The 25013-nt window shown below is 40.3% G+C and overlaps 1 protein-coding gene across 3 annotated transcripts in view; it reads left to right on the top strand.

The window, feature by feature from the left end:
* LOC127660429 (signal-induced proliferation-associated 1-like protein 2) overlaps positions 1–25013 on the top strand; it is a 212756-nt gene that overhangs the window by 162756 nt on the left and 24987 nt on the right. The window contains exons 14-16 of one of the 3 annotated variants that reach the window (XM_052150646.1): positions 1496–1899; positions 5777–5971; positions 13464–13614. In XM_052150646.1, the coding sequence (XP_052006606.1) occupies positions 1496–1899; positions 5777–5971; positions 13464–13614 (750 nt within the window). Of the gene's footprint in view, positions 1–1492; positions 1900–5776; positions 5972–13463; positions 13615–25013 lie in introns of all 3 variants that reach the window. The other 2 variants (XM_052150645.1, XM_052150647.1) reach the window with 2 other exon arrangements.

The following is a 25013-nucleotide window of genomic DNA, read 5'->3' as shown; positions in this document are numbered from 1 at the left end:
GGCTGAACTCGTGTTTTCTGTCTGTCTGTCTGACTGTCTGTCTGTCTGTCTCTCTCTCTGTCTCACCTTGAATGTAGGTTTTTCCCAATATCACACTCTCCCTGTACCGGAGCGATTCTTAAAGCATCCAATTACTGGTGTACAATTCAAACTAAATTACAGTCATCTTTGCGGGATAGCAAGACTACCGAGAAACAACAGGCTGCTGTAGTAAACCTGTATACTAGAGTGAACCCTACTATGTTTCGTTTTTTAATTGCATGTGTAACGGTATGCAATACGCAATGGTAAACACTAGTATGCTACATTGATCTCAACATGTTTAATTCAGCAAGTGGCGTCCAGTTATCACAAAATGTCTCAATTTTGACAGTCATGGATAGGATTCACAGGAGTACAATTATTCATAACCACTGTTTTCGTCTTATTTTCTAGCTTAAGAAAGAAAATAAGAATATTTTGTTTATCGTAAGAACTTTCTTAATGTTTTATTAAGATTTCTGTGATTTCAGACCCAGATCAAAATGAGTCAAAAAAGAGAAGTTAATCATTCCTGTTCATTCGTCACACATTTGCAGGTTTTTTCCTGCACTGAAACTCTTTCAGACTGCTGAAAATCCAAATTATAAGTGCTTAATACAGGAAACAGACATGCACTGTAAGTCTTAAAATCTGACTGTGCATTAGTCTACAGTATTGTATACATTTATTTGTTTATAAGTGGTAAAGAGCCATAGAAAGTCAGTTTTGAGTAGGTTTGCAGCTCCCAGCATAAGTGATACAAAGAGAATGATAAATGTAGGGTCTGTATCATTATCCACACTAAGTGGAATGTGTTTTCCAGCTCCATCCATTTTCGTGTTGGATTATTTCATGGTAGCCAATAGAGAGAAGAGCTATTCATGTCAGAATCACAAACTCTTAATTACTTTTGTTATTGCCTATCTTTGGATTTTTCCATCTATTTCAATTACCATAAAAACCGTTTCATTTCTAAAATAATATCAGTAATGTCCGTTGCATTGTCTAATGCTGTTTGGCTATGTCCACTGGGAGATGTACACAGCGCCATTCACTGCAGACAGTGCTCATTTGATTTATTACGCATATTGTCTGCACACTAATTAATTAATACAGCACGCATTTGCATACATTACAAGTCATGGAATTATTCATTAGCTCACAGTAATTAGTTTTGCTGGTCTTGCAGTGTACATTTGAATTGGTATGATATTAGTTGGGACTAAAGAAGGTGTTGCATGACTTGATAAGAGATTGAGAGCTAATTGTTCATTCACTGATTAGAATAACAGATGACAAATGTGCAAACAGGCAAAATTAGCCACATGTAGACAAAATTATATAATGTTAAATGTTTTCACAGCATCTTCTTCAAACCTCTAACCCTATATATGAGCAATAGAAATAGTAAAGCTTGAATGGATCTATTATTGATGTTTTTTTTATATGCGTGTTATCTGTCTTCCTCCAGCAGGGCGGCGATAAGAACTCCAGCCACTCCAGTAGTAACACTCTCTCCAGTAACGCCTCCAGCAGTAACAGTGATGAGAAGCACTTTGACTCTGGAGACCTGATGGATCCAGAGATACTAGGTCTCACTTACATTAAAGGAGCATCAACAGACAGCGGGATTGACACCGCCCCCTGTAGTATGACCCCAGGAGTGGCCAATGCATCCGTGTCCCGGGTCATGCTCCAGGGGCGAGGGGCGTCAGACCCGGGACACCTATGGCCAGCGGAGCTGACGGAGGAAGGTTCCGCTGAGGAGGAGCCCAGGAGGATGTACCTGACTCAGAGCTACGCCGCAGCACTGGTAGCCGGACACGCACCCGGGAACGGGAGTATAGGAGACCTCAGCGAGATCTCATCCCATTCCAGGTGAGCGTTAGAGAGAATGAGAGAAATACTGATGTTTATTGGGATAGTTCCTCCACCAATGTCTCTCCAAACCTTTATAACTTTCTTTCTTCTGCAAAACACAAAAGGGCAAATTTTTTTGGAAAGTTCTGTCCGTTCTTTTGCGATACCATGTTCCTCACACAAAACCAATGTATGTAATTACAAAGCACAAGTAATGTGGACTACTTTTATTGTACTTCTGCAATGATTTTGTGTCCTTTTTGAGGCTTCACATCTTCAAACTTCAGACATCTCTAAGACATTACCCAGAATGTATTTTTTTGCAGAGGAAAGTCATACGGGATTGGAACGAGTGTATTTTGGAATAAGAGTATGTAAATGATGACTGAGTTTTCATTTTGGGATTGAACTATCCATTTAAGAGACTGAAGATAGATCATATTTGAGGCTAGAGGCTGTATGAATCAAGTGCTTTCTTACTGATTGTGTTTGCTTTGCCAAATCGCTTCAAAACGGTTGTCTTGTCCAACATTATTGATTAGCCTTCAGGCTGGAGTTCCAACTTTCCAGTCTGCTATTAGTTATTGTTTATAAATGTGCACATATTCTTCCAGTCACACACAAACAAATACATATGATTTGATTTTGATGCAGCTGTATAAATACTTTGCCTGTCTGGAAACTTTGCATATCCAGCTGTGTGCATCCTAGCTATGAGAAGAGACGTCTTTCAAGTGGGCATATTGTTTTTATATCAAAGTTCATATCACTTACTTTTTTCCACTCACAAAAGAGGCTGAACGTAGTTTAAAAGTTGAATTTGGGCTACTTAAGTAACACAGCAGAAAAGCCAATAAACGTTTTTCAAAGTGTTGGAGCCAATCACAGGTAATCACTTCTAATCACCTCATGAATTCTAATATAGATCTACCTGCAGGAGAATCATAGGAAACATGGGATGGGCCCTCACCTTTGGCACACGTCCTACTGCAAGACTTTTATGCTATATGGAAAAGAAAGCTACAACAACTTTATTTGCTTTGGAGGAGCCATTTTCCAGTTTTATGCTGTTGGGATTATGTAATCGACTGAATTTTTTGTATAAGCAAATCTTTTGCATACCATTGAAATATTGGCACAAATGATTTACCATCTGCATAGTAAAACTACATTGTTTTTAACCATAGAGCCATCTGGAAAATTTTGAGCCATGGAGGAAAATCAATGTTCAACCATGTTGAACTACCTTAGAACATTTCCTACACACTGTCCACTGCCATTATGTTACAAATGGAACATAATTTGTACATGCTTTGCAGTTGACATGGAAATGCATGGATAAATAGTGCACTGCTCAATTTTCTGGGAAATCGAGTGACATGCTTACACAGTGTATTGTGTGCACATACTGAAATGGTGGATTACACATAATTGCAGACCCATATAAGCTTATAATGCTGCAGATAAAAGCAGAAAAAAATTATAAGAAACCTTTAAGTGCCCTTTTAGATGGAACAGTTATAATGGCAGCCTTCATGTTGTTGCAGAAAGGTCAGGGTCCTGCTCACGGGCAAGTTGTCTGTTCTGATGTGTGTGGTTTTGAGTGCATTTTTGACATATGAATGCATCCTCAAAAGATGGCCAAACAGACTGCTGTCAATTCAGAATCTATTTTCCATACACTGTCCAAGTCCAAGGAATTACTCACAAAATCCAACCACACTGGAACATCATTCATCAAACTAGAAAAATGTTGTTTGTCAAGACAAAACCAACTTCATCAAGGCATTGTCTGAAAGATTGAAACAATTTGATAAAGTTAGTTTGAAGTTTGAAGGTTATATGTCAGAAGTAGTTTGAATAATTTGGATGGACACAAGGAATACAGAAAGAGAGAGAGAGAGAGAGAGAGAGTGAGAGAGACGGACAGACGGATGGACAGATAGATGGATGGATGGATGGGTGGATGGATGGTTGGATGGATAGACAGACAAACAGAGATGGATGGATGGATGGATGGATGGATGGATGGATGGATGGATGGATGGATGGATGGACAGATAAACTGATAGAAAAGATGATGGATGGATGGATGGATAGATATATATTAAAAAAGGGATGGATGTATGTATGGATGGATGGATGGATGGATGGATGGATGGATAGATAGATAGATAGATAGATAGATAGATAGATAGATAGATAGATAGATAGATAGAAAAGGGATGGATGGATGGATAGATACAAAAGGGATGGATGGATGGATAGATACAAAAAGGGATGGATGGATAGAAAAGTGGTAGATAGATGGATGGATAGATAGAAAAAGGGATGGATGGATAGAAAGAAAGAAAAGTGATGGATGGATGTGTAGATAGATAGAAAGAAAGAAATAAAGAAAAGTGATAGATAGATAGATAGATAGATAGATAGATAGATAGATAGATAGATAGATAGATAGATAGATAGATAGATAGAAAAAAGTATGGATGGATAGATAGAAAAGTGATGGATGGATGTAGATAGATAGATAGATAGATAGATAGATAGATAGATAGATAGATAGATAGATAGATAGATAGATAGAAAAGGGATGAATGGATGGATGGATGGATAGATAGAAAAGTGTTTTATGGATGGATGTATAGATAGATAGATAGATAGATAGATAGATAGATAGATAGATAGATAGATAGATAGAAAAGTGATGGATGGATGTGTAGACAGATAGATAGATAGATAGATAGATAGATAGATAGATAGATAGATAGATAGATAGATAGATAGATAGATAGATAGATAGATAGAAAAAAGTATGGATGGATAGATAGAAAAGTGATGGATGGATGTGTAGATAGATAGATAGAAAGAAAAGTGATAGATAGATAGATAGATAGATAGATAGATAGATAGATAGATAGATAGATAGATAGATAGATAGATAGATAGATAGATAGATAGAAAAAGGGATGGATGGATGGATGGATAGATAGAAAAGTGTTTTATGGATGGATGTATAGATAGATGGATAGATAGAAAAGTGTTTTATGGATGGATAGATAGATAGATAGATAGATAGATAGATAGATAGATAGATAGATAGATAGATAGATAGATAGATAGATAGATAGAAAAGTGATGGATGGATGTGTAGACAGATAGATAGATAGATAGATAGATAGATAGATAGATAGATAGATAGATAGATAGATAGAAAAGTGATGGATGGATGTGTAGATAGATAAATAGATAGATGGATGATAGATAGAAAAAGGGATGGATGGATAGATAGAAAAGTGATGGATGGATGTATAGATAGATAGAAAAAGGGATGTATGGATGGATAGAGAGAAAAGTGATGGATGGATGTATAGATAGATAGATAGAAATGTGATGGATGGATATGTGGATAGATAGATAGATAGATAGATAGATAGATAGATAGATAGATAGATAGATAGATAGATAGATAGATAGATAGATAGATAGATAGATAGATAGAGAGATAGATAGATAGATAGATAGATAGATAGATAGATAGAAAAAGGGATGTATGGATGGATAGATAGAAAAGTGATGGATGGATAGATAGAAATGTGATGGATGGATGTATAGATAGATAGATAGAAAAGTGATGGGTGGATGGATGGATGGGTTTTGGAAATTTAATCCAAGTTTGTAGAATAAAAGTATGTTGGCATTGTCAAGTCAATATAATTACTTGCAGAAAGAAACCATTCATAAATAATTTACCTTTTTAGTTTCCTATAAATACTTTCAAATTTTTAAGCTAGTGATAAAAATCAAACAGTAAAATAATTCTCTCTGCAACAGTCCTGTCATATTGTTTTAATGGTTGGGTCTCATGTACCTTTATCCCATGTGTGCCTGCCAGTGGCTCCCACCACTCCGGCAGCCCCTTACCCCACAGCTCCAAGCTCAGCTCCTCTCCAGAGACTTCCAGAGCCCAGACAGGGCCCCACAGTTGCCAGAACCAAGGGCTCAGCTCTGAGGCACCAACATACAACTGCCGCAAGATGGTCGACGACAAACCTATCCCAGAAGAGCCCCCAAATCTTTCCGAATGTGGGTGAGTGAGTGATCTGGGTGGGTGAACGCATGGAATAAGGTACTTTTGATGGTATGATTGAAGAGCAAGGTTTATTTGGAAGTTAATTGTTTAGGCTAACAACGAACCTATCCCGGACGAGCCCCCAAATCTGAGTGCGAGTGAGTGGTCTAGGAGTGTGGATGCATGGAATAGGATGCTTTTACTGGTATGATTAAATGATGCAACATTAATCAAAGTCACTTCATTTAAGAGGTAATTTGTTGTATAATTTAATATACTCTTGGTAGTTTTAAAGACCTAAAAATATCTAGAACATATAAACATTCCTAAAACAAAACTACATTTCTAAAGAGGTCTAACGCAAACCATTTGGTAGGGCCTTAGATTTGATTAAATTTAATCTTGCCCTCCAACCTTGTGCTGGTATGACTCATTAAGTGCCTGGTTTAAAAGGCCAGGAGAGACCAATCTATTCCGAGACTGGATTTAGCCACCAGCTATGGTCTCTCGCTTCTTTTTGTCCAATTAATTTTAATCTGCTGTCACCATCATCACGCGCTTGCAGTTTTCAAGGACGAAAAACTTCTTCAACAGGTCAAACCCAAGTGAATACTTCCACTATCGATCAGAGCACCACCAAAGCCTGCTTTGAACCTGCAGTAGATTAGCAAGCTCAAATAGTCTTTGATCGAAATGGGCAGTTCTGTTATAAATCAGCTCTGTAAACTTGGAGACATTATATACTTGGCATATGTCTCTTTGCATTATTGATCTGTACTGTGATGACCAGTCCCCGTGGACTGTACTTTTCTGTGCAGAGATTGGTGATATAGTCACTGTACTAAAATACAAACCTGGAGCGGATTGTCCGCTTTTCCTTAGTGAAAGACTTGTCCTCCCTTATCTTTTATATTGTAGGTTTTCGTCCTCGCTAGATTAGATAACTCTGACCCTGACTGATTATGCTGACCTGATGATTAGCTTTATATAAAAACAGTAGATGTCAATGGGATGTCCTCATTTAGAAAGCCTGGTAAATGTGTGTGTACTTGTGAACTGAATTAAAAACTCTCCAGTTTTCCAGTAACCTTCTTTGTTCTGTGAAATGTTCCACTTAAACACTGTGTGATTGATGATGCGGCAAAGCTGTTTTTCCCAACTGTTATGAAGGGAGCCTTGTAATGTAGTTATCGTCTTTGTTTATTCCACTTCAACCTTTATTTCATGTTACGTAACAGCGCCTCTAGGCAAACCATCCAATATCACTCACAGATATTGCTCCAGCTAATGAAGCTTTTTTCCTTTTGCAGCTTGTAATCGTGTCAATACTCTATAAAAAGTTAACCATGTGAAACAATCTGCTAACTTTATTCTTCTCTCTGTTTCTTCCACGTCTTCTTTCACTCAGTGGAGCTGAGAGCTTGTTGTCTTTCCTTCTCAAAGCTCTAGCCGAGCGGTCCAGGTACATACGTGTATCCCCACAGCACTATGTTTGTGTTCACACTGTTAGTGAACTTTTCCTTTGACCCCTGACCTCTCCGTCCTTGTCACTGAGTTCAAATGTTCCAAGGTAATGGAATGGTTCACCCAAAAAGAAAGAATCTGTCATTGTTTCCCAACCTGGAATGCTTACACATTTCTTGCCATACAATGACAGTTTAATGTGATCACGGGTTGGCAAGCTCCAAAAAGGACAAAAAATACCACCATACAACTCCATTTAGTCCATATAACCTTTGCGCTTTATACCAAGTAGTCTGAAGCCATACGAGAGATATGTGTGATGAATGGACCAATAGATAATCTTTGTGTGAGTCACATTTGATTACATCGCATGTGCCTTTTTAAAATCTTGACACGGGCTAGACGTGAGCTCCTACAAAGCTTTCTTGGCATTCATTTTTAAAGCTTGACAGATGTGATCACAGTGAATTGTTCCTGTATGGTAAGTGCACCATAACATTCTCCTTTTGTTTTCCTCAGAAGAAGAAGAAAAAAAACATCAACAAATAATGCATTTGTAACAACATAAGTAGGGGTAAAGAATGAGAGATGTTTTCATTTTTGGGCGAACAATTCCTTTCAAATTCACCGTGCTGTGCTACACTGGCCCTCTTCTCCTACCCTCACCTCTACAGTTTTAGTCAGGCGCAGTCTTCGCCTGTAGTTGTCACACAAACAGTTGCTCAAGCACACATACACCAGCAAAAGCCAATGGGTCAGCAAGTGTGTTGAAACTGGTGCAGTAGTGTCAGACAGATGTGATGACACTGGCCTGCGCCTGCGGGCTTTGAGTGGGTTTAATATGGCCTCTTTGTAAATGCACTCGATTTTTGGAGATTTTTGCAGCATTGCTTGGTTGCTATTTTTAGCCGTGACTAGATGTGTAAAGGACGACACATTTCAATGCAATGTTTATATGTGAAATTAATGCACTCACCTTCAGTATTTACACAATCGCTAAGTATTTTTTAAATGCAGTTGATTGTATTTTAAGAAAATAACTTTGCTCCACAGTACATTGTCTGTCATCGTGCTCCCTGAGGGTTGTTAGGTCAAATCAAGAAATTCCAGGGGGCAAATATCACCCATTAATGGGAAAATTAATTTCTGGCCCGAGTACTGGCACATACACAGGTTAAATTCTACACACATCATCTTTGACATGCTGTTGATTACCAAAAAACAATTATTTCAACCTGTCCATCAGTTTGAACACAAACAAAAATCACATTTACAGGAATGCATATGAGGCCAAGTGTTCTGGAGGATTAAAAGCAGAAATGTGAAGCTCATATTTTTGTTAATATGCTCATGTTAATTCTTGTGTACTAAAGTGTGTTATTAGATCTTTTAAGTTGTCCCACATAAATTTAGGATTCACTTTTAGAATTTTTTGTTATGTGTTACTGGCGTTATTCTTACGGGTGCAGTTTGCAACATATAAACAGTACATTGCACATAACTACATCATGGCACTTTCTGGAATCCTTTCGCAAATCATGCTAAATTTACTGGGTTTACTGACTTTATATGATCATGACAGGAGGTGAAATGTTAGATTCTACTTCTACACAGACAGGGTAATTGATTCTGTCATAACTAGATTCGTGTTTACATGCATATTGTTCAAGTCTTATTTTCTTACTTCATTTGGTGACTTTTTATGCACTAATTTGTGCTGGATTAGCTTGTCTGCTGGTATCTTAATGAGCACGCTTTTTGATGAACTGAAAATATTTACTATAACGTTGTCATTGCATATCAGGTATATTAACCGTACCCTGTTTGGCAGTCTTTTATGTATCACGGCACCGTTTTGTGGTCCGTTCTGCATAACGATGCAGCTCATTTTAGCTCATCTTGGCCGATATCACGGCACCGGTTTGTGGTCCGTTCTGCGTAACGATGCGGCTCATTTTAGCTCATCGCGGCCGATATCACGGCACCATTTTGTGGTCCGTTCTGCATTACGATGCGGCTCATTTTAGCTCATCTAGGCCGATATCACGGCACCTTTTGTGGTCCGTTCTGCGTAACGATGCGGCTCATTTTAGCTCATCTCGGCCGATATCACGGCACCGTTTTGTGGTCCGTTCTGCATAACGATGCGGCTCATTTTAGCTCATCGCAGCCGATATCACGGCACCGTTTTGTGGTCCGTTCTGCATAACGATGCGGCTCATTTTAGCTCATCGCGGCCGATTCGGCCCGTTTCGCAGGTGACCCAATGACCCAGTTAGTTCTCCCGATGGGCAGCCCACCCCTGATCGGCCCCAAAGTGCGTCGGCACACTGGGAAAATGCTCAATATGCCAGATTACCAGTCAAGCCTGGACATACTACAGGTGAAATTATTACAGTATAATCAATTATATAAGTACAGTAATCAATTTTAGAGGATAGAAGGACTTACTACTTAATCACTAAAATTATAAAATTACCTACAGCATTTAAATTGAGAAAATAAATGTTGGTGAATTGATTACTGTACTTATATAATTGATGATACTGTAATAATTGTACCTGAAGTAAGTTCATATATCCTCTGGGAAGTTACCACAGCCTTTAAAATGAGAAAACATCATTTTGGTGAATTTTAGTGAATATTTTTCTAAAATAATTGATTTCTGTTCTTATATAATTGATCATACTGTAATAATATCACCTGTAGTATGTCTGTCTGTCCTCTGGGAATTTATAAGAACATTCTGAATGTTAATGTAATTTTTTTCATGTATAACTTGAACGTGAATTGAATGATTGAATGGATATCTCCTATGTTTTAGTGTAGTGAGTGGAGTTTTCAGACGGTCCCTTACATCTGCGAAACCAAATAAATGTCAGTTGCTGCGCATGTAACTCCTGTAAAGGACGATATTAATGAATACATTAATGAATGATTTAAATTCTTGACCTTTGTCAGTGAGGAGGGGGGGGTGTCGTTCAAACTACCCGAACCCCCCCCGTCTACGGGCCTGATAGTTGATGTTTTACGTGTATTCTAATAATATTATTTTAGAAAAATGTGTAACTGAAGTAATGTACTTAATTGAAAGTAAGTCCTGCCCTTGCGGACGGCGGTCTTCTTTCGACCCCTCCGCGTTTCTGGGGGATGGCAGGGCACTCCTCCGCTCCTGGCAGTGGCTCCATCGCTCCAGGTGGTCCGGGAGTCCAGTCCCCACTCGCCTCACGGACGGCGGTCTTCTTTCGACCCCTCCACGTTTCTTGGGGATGGCAGGGCACTCCTCCGCTCCTGGCAGCGACGCCATCGCTCCAGGCGGTCGGGGAGTCCAGTCCCCACTCGCCTCACGGACGGCAGCGCGTCCAGGCGGTCAGGCTACTCCGTGCCTCGGTGGACGGCAGCGGTGCTCCCCTGGGTGGACAGCAGCGACGGGTATCCCTCCTCCTTCCCGGGTTTGGGCATCAATGTAAAGCGGTTAATGGGCAAGGAGCAGGCGAGAACCGGCTTGGCAATATAAATAATATTTGAATGAAGAAATAGAGCAGCTGCCTGAAATTCTCTCTCTCTCTCTAACCGTCGTCCCGGCCGCCTTTATCCCTCATGCACCCCTATCAGGCTGATTGGGGACCGGGCGTGCGTTTTTCCCCGCTAGGGTTGGGCGATGTCCCCTAAATTGGCAGTTGACGATGTTGACAGTAAAACATCGCGATGGACGATGATATCGTTTGGGGGGTTATATAATTTAATATAATTTTCAAAAATTATATGACAAATTATAATTTCGTTATTTTACTAACCCAACTAATGACTCGTCGGTGCTTTATCAGTAGGTTGCACGACACGTGAAGCATTTTTTTTTAGCTTTCACTTAAGAAGAGTTGTGCACTTTTTATTTTAATATATCTCTTTACATAAATACTATTTTCCACTTAAAAACTATAATTTCGTTATTTTACTATCCCAACTGACTCATCCGCCCTTTCCAATAGGTTGCACGTAAGGGGGAAAAATATTTCTTCCACTTAAGAAGAGTTGTGCACTTTTAAGCACTTTTTATTTTAATATATCTCTTTACATAGATATTTTTTTTTTTACTGAAAAACTATAATTTCGTTATTTTACTAGCCCAACTAATTAGTAGCCTACTCATCCGGGCTTTTTAATATATTGCGCCTAAGAAAAAAAAAGTCGTCTTTGGGCAGCCTTCTTGCGAAGAGTGCAGCCACAGCCACGCTCACTGATGAGCAAAAGGTCGAGGCAGAAATGACCATGTACCTGCAGGAATTGGCCACTGATGGGGAAGAGGACCCGCTGACTTGGTGGAAAACGAACGACAAAAGGTTTCCGTTCATGGCAAGATTAGCACGGAAATATCTGTGCATATGTGCTACCAGTACTCCATCAGAGCGGGTCTTCAGCACAGCGGGTAGTGTAGTTACTCCAATCCGCAGCTTATTAAAACCAGATAAAGTCAATATGTTGGTATTTCTGGCCAGAAACATCGAAATTTAAACATGGTCTATGGTGAAAGATATTAGACTTCTTTACGCATTTTTCGCCATCCGTTGCGGAGCTATTCGATTTTGCATATAATTTTTTAAGCGTTCATTTGTGTAGTTCATATGACCACTTTACAATATTTCAATAACATAATTTATTTTGTAGCCTGTGTTGAAGTTAATTGTGCTGCTAATTATAAGTGAAATGTTAATGCCGAGTTTCGGTCTGAGTGTTGTTCCCGTTTTCTTGTTCTTTATTTGTTGTTCTTCTATGTTTTAATAAATGTGTGTTATTCATATTCACCTTGTTTCTTTCATTTGATTTGACATTATGGATTTATGGCCAAGGAAATTTTTCTTTAAAAGTATTAACTAGACAAAAGTTATTTGACGTTCGCTGGTCTGGGTTGATCTTAAACTAGTGTTATACAAGAGCTATGTGACAATGAGCAAGATTTTCTGAGACACTACAACTACTAATAATTAATTAATAAAGGCTATTTTCTTGTAACCTACAACATAAAATATTTTAATCTAAATGTACAGTGTAAGACATGTAAAAAAAAGACAAGAAGCTAACAAGATCAATATTTGTGTAGCCTGCCTGACACGGTATTTTCACAGACTAACACGTCACGTCTCTGGCGTATACTACAGTATTTAAAATAGCATATATGCATTAGTTATATTCTCAATTTAATTTACAGAGCAATCCCTGCTAAGTTTTTAGGTTAACTATAGAAGAGACTAGGATTAGTGAGTCACACTAGCAAGACTCACAAAAGGGGGCGTGGCATCACGATGGTGGCTCTACATCGTGAAGTTGGTCAGCCGGCACAACCCTATTCCCCGCCCTCCAACGCTCTACAGTGGAATTAAATTTGATTTATGTTTTTGTGGTTGAGATTTAGTGTGTACTCTGTAATGGCACACTGCAGAAGCTGAACACTTGAGAGAGCAGCACGAGAATCATCAAGGTCACGTCACCCGGATCTCTCACATTCCCAATCTATCTCCCTTTCCTGCTCTCTGCCCGATAGAAGGATGTGTTAAACACACTGTTGAAAACTGTATGAGGTGTCACTGTGAAGGATTAGCCTTAGCTTGTGTTAACTGTGATTAACCTTTGAGAGATATTTTACTCTGCAGTATCTGTAGAATCTACACATCTTCGGTTGACTTTATGGGTCGTTCATGTGTAAGCTGTAGATGAGGTGTCAATACTGTAGAACTTTAGTTTAAGAAGTCTCTTTAATCCTCCTTTAATGTCTACTGTCACCATAACCCTCAGTTATACCACATCAACTCCAGTCACTGCCTAATTTCCGCTGTCTGTTTCCCAACAAGCATTCGGAGTAAGACAGACAGATAAAGAGACAAGCCCTCGACCCATATCACCAGCATGACCTGTGATCTCACACCTGAACCTCAGGACCACAACCTGTTTACCTCTGAACTCAACTGGATGGAGTTTGCAGCATCACCTGCAGGTTTTGATACACACAGTCTGTGTTTAAAACCTATTTGGTTCTGTTTGTCCTCTACAGGCAGCTGTACGCGGCAGAGGCTTCCTGTCGGCTACAGGAGAGAGAAAGGGAAAAACTAAAGGATGGAGGTCTTCAGCACAACATGTCTAAAGAAGAATACCTGAAGATGATGCTAACTGATAGCCCACCTGGAGAGGGCGGTCATAGGAAGGTAGATCTGCATACATAAATAATAGATGCCACCATGATAATGTTAACTCAAACTTTTCGCATGGGTATTGCACACACTTCCAAGTGTTTGGTTTGGAACAGAAGTGAAAGCATTAGGCATTTACTATGGTAAAACATTGTTTATTTTAGACAAGTACCATGGTAATACCATGTTTTGTGTCCATTAACCATGGTCATGCAATGTTTTTAGCCGTGTACTTTGGTAAAATATATTTTTTTAGACGTGTACCATGGTAATGTTTTGTTTCTTGGCCATGTACCACGGTAAATTAATCTTAGACGTGTACCATGGTAATTTTATGTTTTTGGCCATGTACAATAATAATATTGTGTTTTTTGGCCATTAACCATTAAATATAAAAATACCATTGGCCATGCACAATGGTAATACCAAGATTTTTGGCTATGTACCATGGTAATATAATATTTTTTGGCCAGTTACAATTGTAATATGTTTTTGGCCATTTACAATAGTAATATCATGTTTTTTGGCAATGAACCATGTTGATACTAATTATTTATTTATTTATTTTTGACTATTTACAATAGAAAAAACATATTTGTTGTACATTTGCAATAGGGATACCATGTTGTTTGGCCTTGTACAATAGTACTATCATGTTTTTTTGTTTTTTTTTGGCCATTTACCATGGTAATGCGCATTGTTTGGTTAACGCCATGTTTTTTTACATTTAGTCATTTAGAAGACGCTTTTATCCAAAGCGACTTACAAATGAGACACATAGCAAGCAATTTGTCAAACAAAGTTTAACAAAATCAGCAGTACAGGACTGCCATGTTTTCACAGTGGCTGGAGTAGTAAAGATGTTAGCACAGAAGGAAGAGACAGACAAGGAAATATATATGTTTTTGTACATTTAAGTGCATGTTAAGTGCAGTTAGTGTGGATTGGTTAAGTGCTCGTGGAACAGATGTGTTTTCAGCTGGATCTTGAATGTTGAGAAGGTAACAGCAGATTGTGTAGAGGTTGGAAGCTCATTCCACACACAGTAGAACAGAGAAATTGCACACTAGTGAAATAGACTTTGAGCCTCTTTGTGATGGGACCACCAGGCGTTGCTCGTTCATAGACCACAGGGAGCGAGTTTGAGCATAGACCTGAAGAAGTGAATTGAAGTAAGAGGGTGCAGTTCCATTGTCTTCCTTGAAGGCCAAAGTCAAAGCCTTGAATTTGATGCAGGCAGCTACAGGAGTGAAATCAAGAGTGGGGTGACATGAGCCCTTTTTAGCTGATTGAAGACCAGATGCGCTGCTGCATTCTGGACCATCTGCAGTGGCTTAATTGTGTTAGCTGGAAGGCCAGCCAACCAGCCGACCATTGTAGTAGTCCAGTCTTGAAATGACCAGAGCTTGGACCAGGAGATGTTTAGCATATTCAGACAGGAAAGGTCTGATTTTCATGATGTTGTAAAGCACGAATCTGCAAGACCAGGTGGTTGATAAGATTTGTGCAGTGAAATTAAGCTGGTCATCTACCACCACTCCCAGGTTCCAGGCTGTTCAGGTTGGTGTTAGTGTAGTTGAACCAAGATGAAAAGTGAGGTTGTGGTCAACAGATGGGTTGGCTGGGATCACAAGGTGTTCTGTCTTGGTACGGTTGAGCTGAAGGTGTTGTATCATCTGCAAAACAGTGGTAGGAAAAGCCATGTGCTTCAATGACCGGTCCCAGTGATGTTGTGTACATCGAGAAGAGGAGGAGTCCAAGCACTGATCCTTGAGGAACCCCAGTGGTCTGCTGGTGTGTCTTGGACACCTCTTCTCTCCAGGACACCTTGAACTATCTGCCTGTGAGATATGACTCAAAGCATCCAAGCGCAGTTCCTGTGATGCCCAGGTTAGTGAGGGTGTACAGGAGGATCTTGTGGCTCACTGTGTCAAAGGCAGCAGACAAGTCAAGGAGGTTGAGGACTGATGATTTGGAGTTCGCTCTTGCCAGTCGCAGGGGTTCAGCTACTGACAAGAGGGCAGTCTCTGTTGAGTGTCCTTTTTTGAAGCCAGTAGAGCTATGAGTAGGTTGTTATGTGAGAGAAAAGCAGACAACTGGTTGAATACGACCCTCTAAAGAGTTTTAGATTGGAAGGGTAGGAGAGACACCGGTCTGTAGTTGTCAACTAATGTATTGTTAAAGTTTCCAGTTCTGAGAGATGCATTGATAATGTGTGTGAGTTCGGGTAAGATCCATGGAGAGGCAGCTTGCATAAGAAGGGAGGGGATAGGGTCAAGTGGACTGGTGGTAGGACAGTTAGAAAGAAGCAATGCACCATTGTAATACCATGTTTTTTGGCTATGTACCTTGGTAATACAATATTAGTTTGGCCGATTACAATTGTAATACCATGTTTTTTGGCCATTTACAATAGAAATATCATGTTTATTGGCCATTTACCATGGCAATACCATATTTCTGTTCTTTAAACATTGTAATACCTTGTTATTTTGGTCATGTACTATAGTAATACTATGTTTTTTGGTCATTTACCATGGCAATACCATATTTCTGTCCTTTTAAAACATTGTAATACCATGTTTTTTTGGCCATGTACTATAGTATTACCAAGTTTTTTGGCAATTTACCATGGTAATACCATATTTCTGTCCCTTTAAAACATTGTAATACCATGTTTTTTTGACCATGTACTATAGTAATACCATGTTTTTGGTAATTTACCATGGTAATACCATATTTCTGTCCCTTTAAAACATTGTAATACCATGTTTTTTGGCCATGTACTATAGTAATACCATGTTTTTGGTAATTTACCATGGTAATACCATATTTCTGTCCCTTTAAAACATTGTAATACCATGTTTTTTTGGCCATGTACTATAGTATTACCAAGTTTTTTGGCCATGTACTATAGTAATACCATGTTTTTGGTAATTTACCATGGTAATACCATATTTCTGTCCCTTTAAAACATTGTAATACCATGTTTTTTGGCCATGTACTATAGTAATACCATGTTTTTGGTAATTTACCATGGTAATACCATATTTCTGTCCCTTTAAAACATTGTAATACCATGTTTTTTGGCCATGTACTATAGTATTACCAAGTTTTTTGGCCATGTACTATAGTAATACCATGTTTTTGGTAATTTACCATGGTAATACCATATTTCTGTCCCTTTAAAACATTGTAATACCATGTTTTTTGGCCATGTACTATAGTAATACCATGTTTTTGGTAATTTACCATGGTAATACCATATTTCTGTCCCTTTAAAACATTGTAATACCATGTTTTTTGGCCATGTACTATAGTAATACCAAGTTTTTTGGCCATGTACTATAGTAATACCATGTTTTTGGTAATTTACCATGGTAATACCATATTTCTGTCCCTTTAAAACATTGTAATACCATGTTTTTTGGCCATGTACTGTAGTAATACCATGTTTTTGGTAATTAACCATGGTAATACCATGTTTTTTTGGCCATGTACTATAGTAATACCAAGTTTTTTGGCCATGTACTATAGTAATACCATGTTTTTTGGCCATGTACTATAGTAATACCATGTTTTTTGGCCATGTACCATGGTCATCCTATATTGGCATATGAATATGTTATCTTTCACTGCCTTATGTTTACAAGCCTTCACACTTGCTTGTGTCAAAATACCTTGCTATTACCTCTAGGTATGTTAAACTTGTAGTCATTCTCACACTTGGTCATATGTTCCCTACGCACTTACACACTCTCAAAGGGTCATAGTGCTGATAACCTCACTGTGTGAACTGAATGAGGCCTAAGCACACATGCTTATCAGTCAGAACCGGTACTGAACACACACAGACGACAACATGAATCTCAGTGTCGGACAGATTCTGTTTTCTTAATCAGATTTACAAGTGCTCGCTGGCTTTGCGTTCCCTTCATGTTGTGCATTAAAGACAGGACGTTGTTGGTGGCGTGCCTGTGTTTGAGGTCCCTTCTGCTCCTGCAGACCATCTTAATTGCATTTTGAGTTCCCTTTGTCCTCCCCGCTGTTTGTTATCTTGAAGGAAAGGCCACAGTAGATGCACAATGCCCTATTTTTAGTGCTCTATGTCATTTCACTCTTCCCAGTAAAATCAGACGGTCATTGTGCTCTTTTGGGGATCTGAGGCAATAGTGTGCTTCATACCGTCCCAACCATGATATGTTGCACGTTACAGCACCGTGGGTTCAGTACGCCATCTCTGCACCCAGGTCTGTAATTGCTTTCAATGCATGGTTAAAAAAAAAGAAAGAAAAAAAAAAACTAATGTGAAATGCACGAAATGAAGAAAGAACATTATTGAAACTCTAAATTGTTATTATTAGTCTACTATTGTTGTCGTTTCTGATAAAAGTCATGCTCAGCAGTTTAAATACTGTTGGAAAATGATACAGTAGCTCTGCTTTGTTCTTATAATGCTTAAACATTCTAGTGAAGTCAGTAGATTTGACATGCAAATTCTAATGAAAGAGAAGGTAAGGATATTATTGAAACTTATTATTATTTTTACACTATAATTGTTGTCTTTTTGGATAAAAAGTCATGCTACTACATTTAGTTTGTGGAAAAGGCCATTTTGGGATGAAAATGAATGTACAATTAATCAAATAAAAATTGTGATATGTCTCTGATTTAATTGAATTAATAATCTGCAAGTGATGTGCGCTTCAGAATTACTCTGTAGAGCCGTCCGCTCGTACACTAAAAACACCTCAACATGATCATCACTCGCGTGCTTGTGTGTGAGATGATGGAGACAGAGTGCGCAGCATATACAGACTATATATTTATTTAATTAAATGACAGCTTTATGGGGATTAACTAGGCCATGAAGCAAACTGCTTATCTTGAGGTGAGAAGCTACCATAAAATAATTAAAAAAAGAATGGACGCATGTGATTTTCCATAAATATTACACTTGTTAGGTGCATAAAATGTCCTGGAAATGTCTTGGAAAATGCTTGCCTTGAAAAGAGTGGGGACCCTGAACATGTACCATGATTAAACCATGTTTTTTTGCCATTTTCCATAGTAAAATACATTTTTTAGACGTTTATCTGATAATTCCATGTTCTCTTACGAGAGGTTCTCTCGTATTGCGTAAGCTAGCTTACGCTATGGGAAAGATTAATCTTTTCTGAGATATTGAAGCCAAAAAATTATCCTTAATTTTGTATCCATTGTCAACGCAGTGCGGCAGCTGCAGACCTTGAGCGGGCTAGCTAGCGAGCTCATTGGTTGCTCTGCGGCAACTGCTGCAGCCTATAGAGGAGCTTGGGCGAACTCGCATCCAATGAGAGGCATCCGCGCGCTCACTGCATCAAAGCCTGTTCAGCGCGCTGTGTGCGGCAATCAGAGCGATTTGGCCACTCACCCTCTAACATTACGCTTCAAAGCATGGGAAGATATTCCAGGGATATCCGAATGGGTGTTAAGCACAATAAAACAGGGCTATTTGCTACAGTTCGATCGCCGTCCTCCTCGCTTCAGAGCGCGGATCGAAACTACTGTGAACACGGAAGCAGCGCGCATGCTTCGTTCAGAAATAGCAAACCTTCTGTGCAAAAGGGCCATAGAGAGAGTGCCGCCTCCCCTGAGCGAGTCGGGGTTTTACAGCCGTTATATTCTTGTCCCCAAGAAAGACGGCGGCCTCAGACCAATATTAGATCTCAGGGTTTTGAACAAAGCGCTTGCAAAAAGACAGTTCAAAATGCTTACAACCAGCAAACTCCTCGCGCATGTGCGCCAAGGGGACTGGTTTATTTCTCTCGATCTGAAAGATGCATACTTTCAGATTCAGATAAATCCCCGTCACAGGCCATTCTTGAGATTCGCCTTCGACGGCCAGGTTTATCAATACACCGTCCTTCCGTTCGGCCTGTCCTTAGCACCCCGTACTTTTACGAAGTGCATGGACGCGGTGCTCGCACCCCTGCGGAGTCAGGGTTTGCGAATTCTGAACTATTTGGACGATTGGCTGATTTTGGCACAATCACATATGGAGCTTCTGTCTCACAGAACAGTTCTCCTCAGTCATCTGAACAGTTTGGGCCTTGCAGTCAATTGGACCAAGAGCTCACTTCAGCCCAGTCAGACAATTTCCTTCCTTGGAATAGAACTAGACTCAGTGGCAATGACGGCACGCTTATCTACACAGCGCGCGCGCCGTGTGCAGCGACTAGCCGCGTCATTTCAGATGAACAGCCTCACACCTCTGAAGAAGTTTCAGAGAGTGCTAGGCTACATGGCCTCAGCCGCAGCAGTACTTCAACTGGGTTTACTGCGCATCGCCCCTTCAGCATTGGCTAAACACCCGCACGTCTCGCCGGGCTTGGGCCACAGGCCGCCAGCCAATCAGAGTGACTCAGACCTGTATTTCAGCTCTGCAGCCCTGGACAGTGGCCGAGTGGTATCAGCGGGAGTGATGATGGGAGCTGTATCTCGCCGAAAAGTCATCTCGACAGACGGCGTCCAACACGGGTTGGGGCGCGGTCTCGCGAGGGCTCTCCGGTTTTTGGCCTATGGTCAGTTAAGGAAAAGCTCCTTCACATAAATTGTCTGGAAATGATAGCGGTCGAGTACGCGCTCGTGCGCTTCCTCCCGATCATTCAGGGTCACCACGTCCTGGTCCGCTCGGACAACAGGTCTGTGGTATCCTATCTAAACCGTCAGGGCGGTGTCAGATCCAGGAACCTCTTCCATCTGACGAAACGCATACTGAGTTGGTCCCAGCGCCACCTGCGCTCGCTGAGGGCAACGCGCGTGCCAGGCCACCTGAACGACGGCCCAGACAGACTGTCCAGAGACAATATTCCCCCAGGGGAATGGTCCCTGCACGCTCAAACAGTCCAGACGTTATGGCGCATATTCGGCAGAGCAGAGATAGACCTCTTTGCGTCAGAAGAGAACTCTCACTGCCCAATATTTTTCTCCAAAAGCGAGGACGCGCTGGCCCAGGACTGGCCCAAACGCCCGCTTTACGCCTTCCCTCCCGTCTCACTATTGCCACAGGTAATGCAGAGGATCAGGGAAACGCGCCACTCGGTGCTCCTCATAGCCCCGCGCTGGGAGAATCAAACATGGTTCCCGGAGCTTACGCAGCTGTCACTGACAGCGCCGTGGTCCATCCCAGTGAGAGCAGATCTCCTCTCGCAAGCTCGCGGAACGATCTGGCATTCCCACCCAGAGCTCTGGGCGCTACACGCGTGGGTGATCAACGACTACCCGTCGCTTTGCCAGAAGGAGTAATAAACACCATCATACACGCTAGAGCCCCCTCCACGAGAAGACTCTATGCGTCAAAATGGTCTGTGTTTTCAAAATGGTGCACCAACAGAGACCTGGACCCACGGACTTGTGGGGTGTCCCCGCTGCTCGTGTTCTTACAAGAGCTGCTGGATAAGGGCAGATCCCCATCCACGCTCAAAGTGTACGTGGTGGCCGTCGAGGCGTTCGCTGAACCCCTGCACGGCCAGTCACAGGGTAAAGACGAGCTGGTCATCCGCTTCCTCAGGGGAGCTAGAAGGATGAACCCTCCGCGCCCCCCATCGGTTCCTATCTGGGACCTTTCTATAGTTCTCGAAGCTATGAAAGCCCCCCCTTTCGAACCGCTTCAATCCGTGGATGTGAAACACCTCTCACTTAAAACCGTTTTTCTAACTGCCCTATCATCAGTTAAACGGGTTGGAGACCTTCACTCTGTCAGCGCTGCGTGCCTCGAGTTTGGACCAAGTGACTCCAAGGTCATTTTAAAGCCTAGACACGGCTACGTCCCCAAGGTGGTCGGTACTCCTTTCAGAGCACAGATCATTTCCTTGTCGGCGCTACCAGCATCTGATAGCGAACGCGACGCCAATCTCCTTTGCCAGTCAGAGCACTGAGATTGTATACTGCGCGCTCCGCATCTTTCAGAAGCTCCGAGCAGCTTTTCGTTTCGTTCGGAGGGCGCACCAAAGGTCTCACCGCCTCGAAACAGACACTGTCCAGATGGATAGTGGACGCTATTGCTGCCGCGTACGCGTCAAAAGACCTATCATGCCCGCTAGGCATTAAGGCTCACTCCACTAGAGGCATGGCCTCCTCGTGGGCATGGTCCAGCGGGATTTCCATTCACGACATATGTGTGGCAGCGGGCTGGGCTTCCCCTCCACCTTTGTCAGATTTTACAATCTGGAAGTACCCGCTCTGCAGGCTAAACTGCTAGCGGTTTAATACGCTACAGCTCCCCTGGTGAGCTGCATTAATGGGACACAGTCCACACAGACCGGCACCGCCGCTCTGTCTATGTGCTTATGTACTACACACACACTGGCCCGCACTCTTGCCGGCCAAATATTAATTCCCCACTCACAAGGGCTCCCCGGGTCCCCTTAATTCCCTGGGGCTCATGCAGTGGATGCTTGGCGCACGCGGCGTTGACAAAGGGTCCCCGTAGCGTAAGCTAGCTTACGCAATACGAGAGAACCTCTCGTAAGAGAACGAATCGGTTACTAACGTAACCTCAGTTCTCTCTAGATGAGGGAACGAGTATTGCGTAACCGGCCGATGCTTCGCGCCACGGCGATTTTTCGCTTCATTCAATGAAAACCAGGGTTCCAGCCTCACGAACTACGCTTATATGCACTTTAGTCACGCCCTTTTGGCGGGCTTTGATGCAGTGAGCGCGGACGCCTCTCATTGGATGCGAGTTCGCCCAAGCTCGTCTATAGGCTGCAGCAGTTGCCGCAGAGCAACCAATGAGCTCGCTAGCTAGCCCGCTCAAGGTCTGCAGCTGCCGCACTGCGTTGACAATGGATACAAAATTAAGGATAATTTTTTGGCTTCAATATCTCAGAACAGATGAATCTTTCCCGTAGCGTAAGCTAGCTTACGCAATACTCGTTCCCTCATCTAGAGAGAACCGAGGTTACGTTAGTAACCGATTCGTTTTTTGACAATTTACCATTGAATTACTCTGTTTTTGGCCATTACTATGGTAATACCATGTTTTTTGGCGATGTACCATGGTAAAAAAATGTTGTTGTTTTTGACAAATACTCTGTTAATACCAAATTTTTTGACCATTGACCATGATAATACCATGTTTTTGGCCATTTACCATGTTAATACCTATTTTTTGACCAGTTATAATGAATGGTAATACCTTGTTTTTGGCCATTTACCATGATAATACCTATTTTTTGACCAGTTATAATGAATGGTAATACCTTGTTTTTGGCCATTTACCATGGTAATACCTATTTTTTGACCAGTTATAATGAATGGTAATACCTTGTTTTTGGCCATTTACCATGATAATACCTATTCTTTGACCAGTTATAATGAATGGTAATACCATGTTTTTGGCCATTTACCATGATAATACCTATTTTTTGACCAGTTATAATGAATGGTAATACCTTGTTTTTGGCCATTTACCATGATAATACCTATTTTTTGACCAGTTATAATGAATGGTAATACCTTGTTTTTGGCCATTTACCTTGTTAATACATATTTTTTGACCAGTTATAATGAATGGTATTACCATGTTTTTGGCCATTTACCATGTTAATACCTATTTTTTGACCAGTTATAATGAATGGTAATACCTTGTTTTTGGCCATTTACCTTGTTAATACATATTTTTTGACCAGTTATAATGAATGGTAATACCATGTTTTTGGCCATTTACCATGGTAATACCTATTTTTTGACCAGTTATAATGAATGGTAATACCTTGTTTTTGGCCATTTACCTTGTTAATACATATTTTTTGACCAGTTATAATGAATGGTAATACCATGTTTTTGGCCATTTACCATGGTAATACCTATTTTTTGACCAGTTATAATGAATGGTAATACCTTGTTTTTGGCCATTTACCTTGTTAATACATATTTTTTGACCAGTTATAATGAATGGTAATACCATGTTTTTGGCCATTTACCATGATAATACCTATTTTTTGACCAGTTATAATGAATGGTAATACCTTGTTTTTGGCCATTTACCATGATAATACCTATTTTTTGACCAGTTATAATGAATGGTAATACCTTGTTTTTGGCCATTTACCTTGTTAATACATATTTTTTGACCAGTTATAATGAATGGTATTACCATGTTTTTGGCCATTTACCATGTTAATACCTATTTTTTGACCAGTTATAATGAATGGTAATACCTTGTTTTTGGCCATTTACCTTGTTAATACATATTTTTTGACCAGTTATAATGAATGGTAATACCATGTTTTTGGCCATTTACCATGGTAATACCTATTTTTTGACCAGTTATAATGAATGGTAATACCATGTTTTTGGCCATTTACCATGGTAATACCTATTTTTTGACCAGTTATAATGAATGGTAATACCATGTTTTTGGCCATTTACCATGATAATACCTATTTTTTGACCAGTTATAATGAATGGTAATACCTTGTTTTTGGCCATTTACCATGTTAATACCTATTTTTTGACCAGTTATAATGAATGGTATTTTCTTGTTTTTTGCCATTTACCATGATAATACCTATTTTTTGACCAGTTATAATGAATGGTAATACCATGTTTTTGGCCATTTACCATGATAATACCTATTTTTTGACCAGTTATAATGAATGGTAATACCTTGTTTTTGGCCATTTACCATGGTAATACCTATTTTTTGACCAGTTATAATGAATGGTATTTTCTTGTTTTTTGCCATTTACCATGATAATACCTATTTTTTGACCAGTTATAATGAATGGTAATACCTTGTTTTTGGCCATTAACACGATAATACCTATTTTTTGACCAGTTATAATGGTATTACCATATTTTTATTAAACATGTACCATGGTTAAACAATGATTTTTTTTTTTACCATTTACCATGCTCATGCCATGTTTTTTTGGCCATGTACCATGGTAAAACAATGTTGTTGTTTTTAGTGAAATACCATGTTAATGCCACTTTGTTTTTTTTACCATTGACCATGGTAATACCATGTTTTGGCCATCTACCATGGTGAAATATATATTTAGGCATGTGCCATGTTAATACCAAGTTTTTTGACCATTGACCATGGTAATGCTATGGTAATGCCATGTTGGGTTTTTATTTGCCCATAATATATTTAGTTGTGTCCTCATATCTCACATCAGACGTGCCCGTGGAGGCAATTTATTGTAAATGCCACCCATCCTCACACAGCCCCTCACAGACAGACCTGCCATTGTGCAGCGCAAGCTGTAATGGAAAACATTGTCAGTATGTTTTTTCTTCCCCGCTGGAAATTCCTGCCAGAGAACAGAATGAGTACAGCGAACAGCTCGCTGTTCTTTTATATCCACAGTAAAGAAACCGATTACAGAAAGACAGGTCGACTGTGTGTCGGATCTGTTTTT

The sequence above is a fragment of the Xyrauchen texanus genome, chromosome 20, assembly GCF_025860055.1.
Source record: "Xyrauchen texanus isolate HMW12.3.18 chromosome 20, RBS_HiC_50CHRs, whole genome shotgun sequence".
In the NCBI taxonomy this organism is placed as follows: domain Eukaryota; kingdom Metazoa; phylum Chordata; class Actinopteri; order Cypriniformes; family Catostomidae; genus Xyrauchen; species Xyrauchen texanus.
Note: the sequence above shows the minus strand (reverse complement) of the source record. Positions and strands in the feature narration are given on the sequence as shown.